This window comes from Petaurus breviceps, unplaced genomic scaffold (assembly GCF_028583685.1).
Source record: "Petaurus breviceps papuanus isolate PSGF00001 unplaced genomic scaffold, PetGlider_PUasm1.0 229, whole genome shotgun sequence".
NCBI lineage: Eukaryota > Metazoa > Chordata > Mammalia > Diprotodontia > Petauridae > Petaurus > Petaurus breviceps.
The window spans coordinates 29,082,716-29,095,205 of NW_027185903.1; the positions used below are offsets into that span (position 1 = coordinate 29,082,716).

General features: G+C 37.6%; 1 protein-coding gene across 5 annotated transcripts in view; it reads right to left on the minus strand.

Annotated features, from left to right (window-relative positions):
- Positions 1-12,490, minus strand: part of SGTB (small glutamine rich tetratricopeptide repeat co-chaperone beta) — an 84,016-nt gene that overhangs the window by 42,002 nt on the left and 29,524 nt on the right. For all 5 annotated transcript variants that reach the window (XM_069096423.1, XM_069096424.1, XM_069096421.1 and 2 more), the window contains one exon: positions 3,809-3,908. In XM_069096423.1, coding sequence (XP_068952524.1) covers positions 3,809-3,908 — 100 coding nt within the window. The remainder of the gene's footprint in view (positions 1-3,808; positions 3,909-12,490) is intronic.

A 12,490-nucleotide genomic window follows, 5' to 3' on the forward strand; every position in this document is an offset into this window, starting at 1 on the left:
CCAATAAACTTGGGAACACTCCACAACTCAGAAAAAGAGAAATAGGGAAGGAAGGAAACAAGGAAGGAAGGAAAGAAGAGACAGAGTGAGGGAGGGAAGAAAGAAGGAAGGAAGGAAGGAAGGAAGGAAGGAAGGAAGGAAGGAAGGAAGGAAGGAAGGAAGGAAGGAAGGAAGGAAGGAAAGAAAAGAATGAACTGAGAACTGCAAGAGCCTTCAAGAGTATTATAAAATTCAGCATCATAGTGGCCCACTAGAGCCATTCAGTCTGCAGTCATTCACCTAAGTGGCACCACAACTCAAATGATTGATTAAAAACTAGCTATATTTCCAGAGACAGGGAAACTGAGGTCCAGGATATCTATGCTGAAATTTTCAACTGAGGATAAGCTAAGAAAGAAAGACCATAAGCCTAGATACAAGAGTATCTACTTTGCAATGTCACAAAAGTAATATTTTTCTAATGCTACATCAGCACAGGAGTAGTGGATACATGAGCAATATCCTTTCAATAGCCAAGTGATAGTAGCACAGAGGCACAATATATTATTTATTTATATGTATATATCCACAAATACGATTCTCATGCCACTTCATAAGGGAAGTGTTTTAATAAATGCATTTGGGATTCAAAGGCGAGTCTGTGCTTATTACTTTTGAAATTACAAACCCAAATATGAGTTAATGGACTGAGATACCCTGAGGACACAGTGATGCCATTTCTCTTCCTTATTACACTTCTCAAAGGTTTCCTCTTTTTGTTTCTGCTATTCCATTTCCTTATCTGTGATGGATAACATTGGCTTATTAAGGTGCCAGTACCTTAGATGCCTGTTTATGCCCCACCTACCTACTCTGTGAAGCCTAATTACACAATCTAATCACTACAATCCAAGCTGGTTTTACTGTGTTCTATTTTTTTATTTATTGTCTCTATTATTCATTCACTCATCCATACATCTATCAAGCACTGAGTTTCTATTATGTACAAAGCACCCTGCTAAATGCAGAGGGTTAGGGCAGCTAAGTGGTGAGGAGGATAGAGTATCCGCACTGGAACCAGGAGGACCTGAGTTCAAATCCAGCCTTAGACACTTACTAGCTATGTGACCCCAGGTAAATGTCACTTGACCCTGACTGCCACCCAAAACTAGAAACTAGATAGATGGATGGATGGATGGAGGGTTGCAGTGAGAATCTGCATTCCACAAAGAAACCCTTACCCTCCAGAAGCTTACAATTTAATTAGAGGGGAAAAAAACAACAAAATCAGTGCTTTATTATGTGCTAGAGCATGGCATAGTCAAAAGAAAGCTGCCTTGGAAACCAGTAAACCCTGGGTTCAAGTCCTGCCTCAGACAAATACTGACTGTGTAATTCTTACTAAATCAACCCCTCAATGTTCAGACAAATTTCTGACTTTAAGCTGCAGAAAGGTGCTGTCTTACACTGGTAGAGGGAATGTCCTCTTCATGGAGTTCCTCATGCCAATGAAATCACAAATCTAGTCCCTATCCCTATATCACTCTAACAACATTTTAGGACATACACATGTGGATCAGAGAATGACAGAGTAGATAAAATTCTGTAGATCTTCCGTTTTGTTTTGTTTTTTAGCCAACAAGGAAGCTCTTTGTGAGCAAGGGCTTTGTCTCAATTTTTTTTACATACTTATTTATTCAACAAATACCTACTGAGTTTTATCCAAGTGTGAGGCCTCATACTGCATACAGAGAAGTATGAGATATGATCTCTGTGTTCTAGGAGCTTTCAAATTGAGGAGATAAACTGTGTGTCAATAAATAATGATACTATACAACCATACAGGTTACTATGCACACCTACAGCCAACATGTGTGACAGAGAAGCATCATGGTAGAGTAAATGGAAGGATGATCTTAAAAGCACATATTGTTGTTTTTGTTGTTGAATCATTTTAGTCATGTCCAACTCTCCATGACCCCATTTGGGGTTTTCTTGGCAGAGATACTGGAGTAGTTTGCCATTTCCTTCTCCAGCTCATTGTACATATGAGGAAACTGAAGTAAATAAGGTTAAGTGACTTGTCCAGGGTCACACAACTAGTAAGTATTTGAGACAGGATTTGAACTAAGGAAGATAAGTCTTCCTGAGTTCAAAGCTTGTGCTCTATCCTGTGAACTGCCTAGCTGCCCTGGAAGCATATATAATATGTAACAAATATAAGATGTATGACTAAGGGTAAGTCACTTAACCTCTCAATGGGCTTCTAGATGGCACAGTGGATAGAGCGTCAAGCCTGTAGTCAGGAAGACCTGAGTTCAAATGCAGCTTCAGAGACGTCCTAGCTGCATGACCCTGGGCAAGTCATTTAGCCTTGTTTGCCTCAGTTTCCTCATCTGTAAAATGAGATGGAAAAGGAAATGCAAACCATTCCAGTATCTTTGCCAAGAAAACCCCAACTGGGGTCAGAAAGATTCAGATGCTCCTGAAATGACTGAACAGCATAAGCACCACAGGTGCAACTCCAAGACTCTGAGTTACAGACTTGTTGCTGATTTGTATTAGAGAAGGAATTTTAATCCTGAGAGTTCCCCACTCTGATGAAATCACAGGTTTGGTCTAAAACAAAAAAAAAAAAACCAGTGCTATGTATAGACACAGCTTATACAGTTAGTCTTAGACACATTAAGAAGGGTGAAAAATTCACTGTTGGCTAGGGTATTCCGCAAAAGCATCACAGTACAGGTACAATTTTAGCTGGGTCTTGAAGGACAGAGAGGCTTTTGACCAATTAAGATGAGGGAAAACCTGTTTATTGGTTGGTTACTATCCTTTTAAAAACCCCACACAGTAAAAGGGAAAACAGACTCATTGTTTAAAAAAAAAAGAGCATGACATGTCAGAAGCATTTCTGACTATGAATAAGACCATAAAAAGGAATCTAGAATATTTGTATTTGCTCATCTGAGCCTCCAATGATACTAGCCAGCTGGCTGAGAAAGAAGAAACAGCATGGGGGAGCTGGCAGGACAACTGTCTATCGAGATATTTATAGACATTTGGGCTATGAGAGTCTCACCTAAAAGACTGGAAACCATCCTTGAGCTTTATTCAATATTGGTTTAAACATAAGAATAAAATATTCTAATTACTGTAAATTAAACACTCTTCTCCTACTGGACTCCTTTGGGGAAAGGTACTATTTTAAATGCAAGAGTACTATTATTATAGATTTCAGATTTAATGAGAGCTGAGTGAATGTCAAGCATGGAAAGATTCTTGGCTATACTTAATGTCACACTGCCAGACACATAACAGTCCTGGATTCCTAATCTCATTATAAATAATAGGCTTATCTGGGCTGGCTGACCTCTCTTAAATTTTCAAATAGGAGCCATAGGCTATTCATAATTAAAACTACTTCTTGCCTCTCTAATATTGAGATTTCTGGGCTAAAACAAAAGGACAAAATTTCCTGTATTGGGTATTATCTGATCCCAGGGTTTGCATAGCTTTTTTTCTTTTTTTTAAGATAGAAGTTCCACAGACCAAACTAAGAAACTAAGCTAGAGGTCTCTGGACCTGAACATAGGAAATGGAACCTGGAGCCTTTAAAGCACAGCTTCAGGAAAGCATTAACCTTCCCAGACTGCTGATGTTTTCTTCACTGCTGTGCCCCTGCAATCCAAGGGCTCACCTTTTTTAGACAATGTCAATGATTGGAGGCACCTTAAAAAGTTTCTCATTCATAGGTCAACTTTCCCTTCCATGGTTTGATATCCAAAAGTTTATACAATCTTAAACTGGTTGCAATAAAATGCCTCTTTACCTGTTGCAATAATAAACTGCATTATTTGGATCCAGCTCTATGGCCTGTGTATAGCAGTCCACTGCAGCACCATAGTTTTCCTCCTTCATGTGATTGTTACCTAAAAAAAAAACAACACAGTTAACAAAATTAATACAAAATGCTGAAAGGAAAAAATTCATTGTCTGAAAGACTCATATTAAACATCCCACCCAAAGTGATTCAAAGTTCAGTCTTTCTAGAGATAAATTGTGATGAACAACCACAGGGATTTATATGGTCCTTCAATGCTTATCCCCTTCGATCCTCATAACAACCCTGGAAGGTTGTTACTGCTATTATCATTCCCATTTTACAGATGAGGAAACTGACTAGGAAGAATCTGAGATATGAATTAAACTCAGGTCTTCCTCTTTACATTTATATAGTATTTAAAGCAGGGATTTTTAAGCTTTTTTGTTGTCATGGATCTCTTTGACAGCCTGGTGAAACCTGTAAAACTTTTCTCAGAATAATGTTTTTCAATAATTGAAAGAAATGATAAATTTCACTTAGAGGTTAATGAAAATAAAGATTACTTTTTTCCAGTCAAAGTTCATGGATGCCCAGGAAATCCCAGTTTACAGACCCCAAGCATTATAAAATGCTTTACTCATATTGACCCCATAAGGTATGTATGCTTTTTCTCATTTTATAACTAAGGAAGCAGAGGTTCTGAGAGATCAGATGATCTTCCCAATGGTCACAAAGCCAGATTCTGGACCCAGGTATCCCCCCTTCAAGTTCAATACTCTTTTTGTCATACTACATACCTTGTCACATAATATCACATATATAAAAAGCACTTTAAGTTTTTACTAACTGCTTTTCAAAAGAACATTAAACCTTAGCAACATAGCTATCTCCAAAGTGTCTTCACATAAATTTTTTTGCTTTTTTTTTTGGAGGGCAATTGGGGTTAAGTGACTTGCCCAAGGTCACATGGCTAGTTTTTGTGTTAAGTGTCTGATGCCAGATTTGAACTCAGGGACTCCTGACTCCAGGACCGGTACTCTATTCACTGCACCACCTACCCGCCCTTTCATATATATTTTTGCAGATGATTTTGACACAACCCTGTGAGCTTGTCAGGGTGGATATTACCATCACTGTTTTACAAATGATGAAACCGAGACTCAGCAAGGTTAAATAAACTTTCCAGAGTCACTCTGAAACACGACCAGGCTTGTGTTTGATGTTTGGAAATGCTATTAAATATCATAGAGGTGGGTGAGATCAATAATGTCAACAATAAAATGTGTTCCAATCATCATTCCAACTTATGAGAACCTTCAGAACATGGACTTAAAACATACACAAGAGATACTTTGTTGGAGGAGAATCTTAAAGGCTGAATTTTGCTTTATCATTTATTTTTATTTATTATAATTTATTATTATTTAAAAAATGAAACAATAGAAATCAAATTTTGGAACAGCAGAGCCAACAAAAAGTTGTGGTAAGACATTTTTCTGTCCTGAAGAAACTTAAGAGGTAGGCGGGAGAAATCTGTAACACCATGGTGAAGGTAGGGTGGAAGTCTGTCTAGAGCCCACATACTCTGAGGCAGCCGTGACAGGGACCACAGCAGCAGGAGCTTCAGATGCTCTCAGACCAGAGATGTTAAGGCAGCCAGACAAATAATCAGAAAGAGATTACAGGGGAGCTTTTGCTGATGCTGGGTACAAGTGGTGCTAACCGGCTACAGTTTTGAATCACAGTTCATTTCCAGGATGGAGAGGCACGCTGGTAGTAAGTCACAAGGGGGCAGGAGCCCTGATTATAGTTCCAAGAGCAAGAGGAGTGATTGTGCATGTAGCTGCAAATAAAGGCCCTTCCTTCCTTGGTAAAGACCTGAGCACAGACTAGGAGAGCAAAAACCACACCTCTCCCTGCATTATCCCACCTCGCAAACACCAAAAACTTGCAGACACCCCCAGAACTAGCTCTGAAAACAGCAGCACAAAAAAGTACGAAGCTTGTAATAGTGCTTTGCTACACCCAGGTGAGCGAAGTCCAATTTTAACATAAAGTTCAAAGTCAAGAAGTGATGAGCAAAAAAAAAAAAAATATGAAAAGAAAATTAATGGCTTGGTAAAAGAGGCACAAAAAGAGTACTGAAGAAAAGAGTACTTAAAAACAGAAAGGACTTAAAGTTACAAAAATTCACAGAGGAAAAGAACTCCTTTAAAATCACAACTGACCAAATGAAAAAAAGACATACAAAAGCTCACTGGAGAAAACAATTCTTTAAAAATTAGAATTGGGCAAGTGCAATCTAATGACTCCATGAGATAACAAGAAACAATAAACCAAAGACAAAAGAACGAAAAAATAGAAACAAATGTGAAATATTTCATCAGAAAAGCAACTGACTTGGAAAATAGATTGAGGAGAAATAACTTAAGAATTACTGGACTACCTGAAAGCCATGGTCAAAGAAAGAGCCTAGACATATTTAAAGAAATTATCATAGAAAATTGCTCTAATATCTTAGATTCAGAGGGCAAAATAGAAATTAAAAGACTATAACAATCACCTCCTGAAAAAGATTTCAAAATAAAAACTCCCAGGAATATTTAGCTAAATTCTAGAGCTCTCAGATAAAAAACAAAATACTTCAAGCAGTCAGAAAGAAACAATTCAAATATCATGGAAACAAAATCAGGATCCAAGCAGCTAGGTTATGCAGTGAATAGAGTGCTAGACCTGGATTCAGGAAGATTCATCTTCCTAAATTCAAATCTGGCCTCAGACACTTACTAGCTGGGTAATCCTGGGCAAGTCATTTAACTTTGCCTCAGTTTCCTCATTTCTAAAAATGAGGTGGAGAACTAAATGGCTAACCACTCCATGTCCTTGCCAAGAAAACCCCAAACTGGGTCATGAAGAGTCAGACATGACTGAAACAGCAACACAATCAGGATCACACAAGATTCAGTGGCTCCCACATTAAAGGAGTGTCAAGTTTGGACCATGATATTCTCAAAGGCAAAAGAGCTAGGATTACAATGAAGAATCACCTACCCTGAAAAACTGAATGTAATCTCTCAGTGGGGAAAAATGGATATTTAATGAAATAGAGAATATACAAACATTCCTGATGAAATGACCAGAGCTGAATAGAAAAAGTTACATTCAAACAGAAGACTCAAGAGAAACATAAAAAATTAAACATGAAAGAGCAATTATAAGGTACTCATAAAGTTAAAGTGTTGACATTACTATATGGGAGGATGATACATGTAACTCCTAAGAATTTTATCATTATTACAACAGTAAAAATGAATTTACATAGAGGGCATGGGTATGAGTCAATTATGTTAGAATGATCTCCAAAAAAATGAAGGAGTGAGAAAGATGGAGAAAGATAGAATGGGGAAATTTTTCTCATTTAAAGAGACATGCAAGGAAGAGCTTTTATAGTGGGGAAGAAAATGGGAGGGGATGGTAAACAATGTTTGAACCTCACTCTCACTGGAATTGGTTCAAAGTGGGAAGAATACACATATTCACTCAGTTGTTTATAAAAATTTAACTTACTCAAAAGGAAAATAGGGGATGGGGGGTGATAATGAGGAGGGTGGATTAAAGGAGTATGATGTAATGAAGCACAAAGTAATGAAGTACAATCAGAAGCAAAACAGACTTCTGAGGAGGGATGGTGGGAGGAGAGAGAAAGAGGGAAGGAGGGAGAGAAGCAGATAGATTGAATTAGAAACCAGAATCCAAAAATATGTTGTTTACAAGAGACACTTGAAATAGAAAGACACACAGTTAAAATAAAGGGCTGGTGCAGAATCTATGACTCTTCAGCAGAAACAAAAAAAGGGAGGGGAAGCAATCATGATCTCAGACAAAAAAAAGCAAAAAAAAAAGACCTAATTAAAAGAATTAAGCAGGGAAACTACATTTTGGTAAAATGTACCATAATCAATGAAGTAATATAAAAAAAATTTTTTTACAGAAAGTTTCTCTGATAAAGACCTCATTTCTCAAACATATACTGAGTGTAGAACTGAGTCAAATTTATAAAAATAAGATCCATTCCCCAATTGATAAATTGTCAAAGGATATGAACAAAGTTTTCAGAAGAAGAAATCAAAGCTATCCCCATAGTGATATAAAAATGCTTTAAATCATTATTGATTAGAGAAATACAAATTAAAACAACTCTAAGGTACCACCTCAGACCTATAAAAAATGACAAATGCTGGAGGGGATAAGAAAAAATATATACACTAACAAACTGCTGGTGGAGTACTGAACTGGTCCAGTCATTCTGGAGAACAATTTGAAATGCCCAAAGGGTGACAGAACTATGCATACCCTTTGACCGACCAATAACACTACTAGATCTGTACCACAAAGAGATAAAAGAAAAAGTTAAAAGACCTATATGTACAAATATATCTATATAGCTGCTCTTTTTGCAGTGGCAAAGAACAAAGGGGATGCTTATCAATTAGGGAAAGGCTGAATAAGTTGTTACATATGATTGTAGTGGAGTACTATTGGGCTATAAGAAATGATGAGGGATATGGTTTCAGAAAAACATGGCAAGATCTATATGAACAGATGCAAAGTGAAGTGAGAAGAATTGTGAGACCATTATGTACATGATCAACTTTGAAAGATTTTTCCAAAGGATACATGATGAAAAAATGTTATCTACCTCCAAAGAGAGAACTGATGAGTTCTGAATGCAAATTGAAGTGCAATTTTCTCACTTTTTTTTTTACAATATTGTTAATATGGAAGTATGTCTTGCATAATTTCACATGTATAATTGATATCATATTGCTTGTCTTCTCAGTAGGTGGGGGAGGGGATAGGAAAGAGGGAGAGAATTTAGAACTCAAAATTTGAAAAGAAAAAATGTTAAAATGAACAAATAATGATTTTTAAGGGAAAAAATAAATAAAACTTAAGTGCTAAGGGAAAAAATGAAACAATAAACAAAGTGAGACAATATAGTCCTCTATACCCTTAAGCAACTGTGTTATAGTGAAGGTCAAAGCCAGCTTCTCTGGTAGCTATTAGGGACTAACTCTATGAATATTTACACCTGGACAAACTAAAAGCCAAGTCTCTCATTCAGTATTTTAAATCAAAGAGTTTTTTTTATTTCCTCTTGCTTGTGCTTTTTTTTTTTTTTGCCTTGCTTGTGCTTTATCAGAATCACTCTCTCCAGAGCTATTAGAGTACCCTGTTGTCAGCAAGTTTTAGGACAAATCATTTTGGAAAGTATAGAAACCAACATATTTGTTAGAAACAAACACTTGTGCTTTGTACCCTGGTTCTTAAAAGTGGTTGTTCAGTCATTTTCAGCCATGTGTGACTCATTGTGACCCAATTTGGAGTTTTCTTGACAAAGATACCAGAATGGTTTGTCATTTCCTTTTCCAGCTCATTTTACAGATGAAGAAATTTAGACAGAGTTAAGTGACTTGCCCAGGGTCACACAGCTAATTGAGCGTCTGAGATTGGATATGAACACATGAAGATGAGTGTTCCTGACATCAGGCCCAGTACTCTATCCACTGTAACACATAGCTGCCCTAAAAGTGGTTAGCATATGCCTTTAAGACTAACCTTAAAAGATGAGCAGAAAATGGATGAAAATCTCTCACAGGGAATTGCTGAATGTTTTCCATGAATCAGCACTTGGGACCAAGGCTGGGGGAATAGAAGAAACATACCCCAGGCTCCAAGGGAAACAGTCCATATGTAAGAAAAGCAATTCTGCCACTGCTGACCATGTGATTTTCTGCACCAAATTACCTTTTTTTCCACAGTATAAATTGAAAAGGAGGCTGAGGTAGGCCTGAAAGTGGTTTGTTTTTTAACATACAACATGTTCCCTAAATAAGTACTCTGCCTACCACAGGGAATCTGTTGGTTCTCATTCACAGCTTAGGACATTAGGATCTGTTTCCCCACAATAGGTACCTTGGCTGAAACATCAGGCATCTTCTCTACTCTTTTTTAAATGGGCCAAGTGATCTTTAACTTCTACTTGAATACCTGCCAGAAAGGGATAGAGGAGTATTTGTTACAGAGCTTCTCAGGGAATCTCCTCAGTACTTCTCAGAGAACAGCTCCTCAACACCACAAAAGAACCAGCTCTATGCATAGGTGGCAGAGAAAGAACTTTCTGCTCCCACTCAACCAGCACAATCTCCTCTTCACTCCCATTCCAGCCCCCCTACCCCATCCCATGAGAGTCTTGGGCAAAAAATTATAGAATCATCAAAGCTTAGAGCAAAAAGAGCCCTTACAGAACACTTTTATAAAGAAACTGAGGCCCAGAGATATATCCCCTGTGGAGGACCTTGGCTCCTTTCTATCAATATATCTCACTTTATACATAATAGAGTCCTGAAAAGCAGCAGCTTAATTTGTTGCTTTCAAAAATGATTTTTAATTGTTCTTTTTGGTTTTAAACTACCTACATTTTCCATTGTGTGTCTGCTTTCTCTCCTCTCCCTGAGTCATACTTTACGGCAAAAAATAAACGAGATTAAAAAAAAAAGTTCAGAAAAGCTAACCAATATTATGTGAAACCAATCTTCTGCAGAGGCAGAGGATTATGGATGTGAAACACTGCATACAAATCATTATTTTTTTTAATCCAAAACTAAAGTTTACTCTAATGCCTCATGTAGATATGAAGGTCACCCCTGTATTCTCAAAGTTAATGCCAGCAATCAGGTCCTGCTAAACAGGGGAGGATTTCAGTACAAATCAGATATGTCCAAGAACCAGTCTAGCAGCTGAAATGTCTATTAAACTCCCACTATTAAGTAAGATCTTTGAGAAGGAGAAATCTGTCTTACTTTTTTATTTCTATCTCCAGCACTTTAATGGGTCCATACAATCCACTACCACCCTCTCCCTATCCTTGTTGTTGCTGTCCACTGATCTTATTCTCCTATTTCCCCCCATCATTTAGATCACAGATTTTTAGTCTTCAGTTCACAGCCTGATACCATAATCAGGAATTTCTACATTCAATTTGATTCAAACAAACATTTAGTAAGCACCTACTATAAGCAAGGCATTGTATAGAATACGAATGTTAAAAATTACTCAGCTTCTGCACTGAAGAGGGATCTGGAGAGCTTTTAGCTAGAAGGATCAGGGATAGCTTCACATAGGAGCTGGCAATTGAACCAAATCCTAAAAGAATAGGACTCTAGACCTGTGAAGAAACATGTTGCCCACCTCCTGACAGAGAAATGATGGACTCAGAGTATAGACTGTATATACATATGTGTGTATATATACATATATGTGGGGGGACACAGTCAGTACAGGAATTTATTTTGCTTTATTATGCATAATTATTATACTTTGTTTTTCTTTCTCTAATGAGGGGAAGGTGGGAAGAGAAAATATACTTTGCTATTCATTGAAAAAAAAAAACATGGTTTAATTTTTACAAAGAGAGAGAAGGATCCTGATAGGGAAGAGGTCTAAGAAAATGCATTCCAGGGATGGAAGGAAAGTTTTGTGAATGCCCAGAAACAGAAGATGGCATCACAATTTTAGAACAGTCAGTCAACCAGATGGTTTGTAACACAGTCATTGGCAGTCATGAGAAATAAAGCTAGGAAAAGCTGGAATCAGACTATGGAAGGTCTTAAATACCTGGGGAATTAATTTGTATTTTATTCTCCAGACAATAAGGAATGACAAGTTTTTTGAGCAAGTGAGTAAAATGATTATACCTATATAATAGAAAGATTATTTTTGCTCTTTGAATTATGGATGTGGAAGAAATGTGGCAGCTCAAGTTAGGAGACTGATGGTCCAGGTGACAGGTGATAAGGGCTTGAATTAGAGTATTAGCAGTGTGAAGAAGTAGAATAGGACAGATAAGAGTGATATTGGAGAGGCAGAATTGACATGATTTGGCAATGGCTATAGGAAGTGAGGAAGAGAGAAAAAAGCTCTTTAATTCTTTCAGATTCTCCTAGCATATCTCTGTGTTCACTTGTCCCCAAATCCAGCCTCAACTCATGAATATTTTTGGCTCACCAGCGATTATGATCTGAATCCTTTGCTCGGTCCTTCTGATATTCTCAACCATCAAATCCTCATCCTTGGAAAACCAGTCACAACTGGGTTCTCCAACTCCTGCTCTGTGGCTCCTGGGCATTGCTGGCCACAAATCACAAAACCAAGTTGCCTTCATTCAGGAAAAAAATTCAGGTTACGTGACATTACCTCGTCCCTTGTAGCTACTCAACAAGTTGTCGTTCAGTTGTTTCAGTCATGTCCAACCCTTCGTGACTCCATTTGGGGTTTTCTTGGCAAAGATATTAGAATGGTTTGCCATTTCTTTCTCCAGCTCATTTTACAGATGAGGAAATTAAGGCAAACAATGTTTGACTTGCCTGGTGTCACATAGCTAAGTAGGCGTCTGAGGTCAGATTTAAACTCAGGTCTTCCTGACTCCAGGTCCAGCACTATTCATTGCGCCACCCAGTTTCTCCTCTATTCTTAAGGAGTCCTTATCTTATTAGACACAGAAACTTGTTTCCAACCTTGTATACTCTGCTCTCACATTCAGTTATACCCAACATTAAACAAATAAGTGGTTTATAATTTTCAACTACTCCAAGAAAGATAAGGCCATCTGATATCAACTCCCTTAGC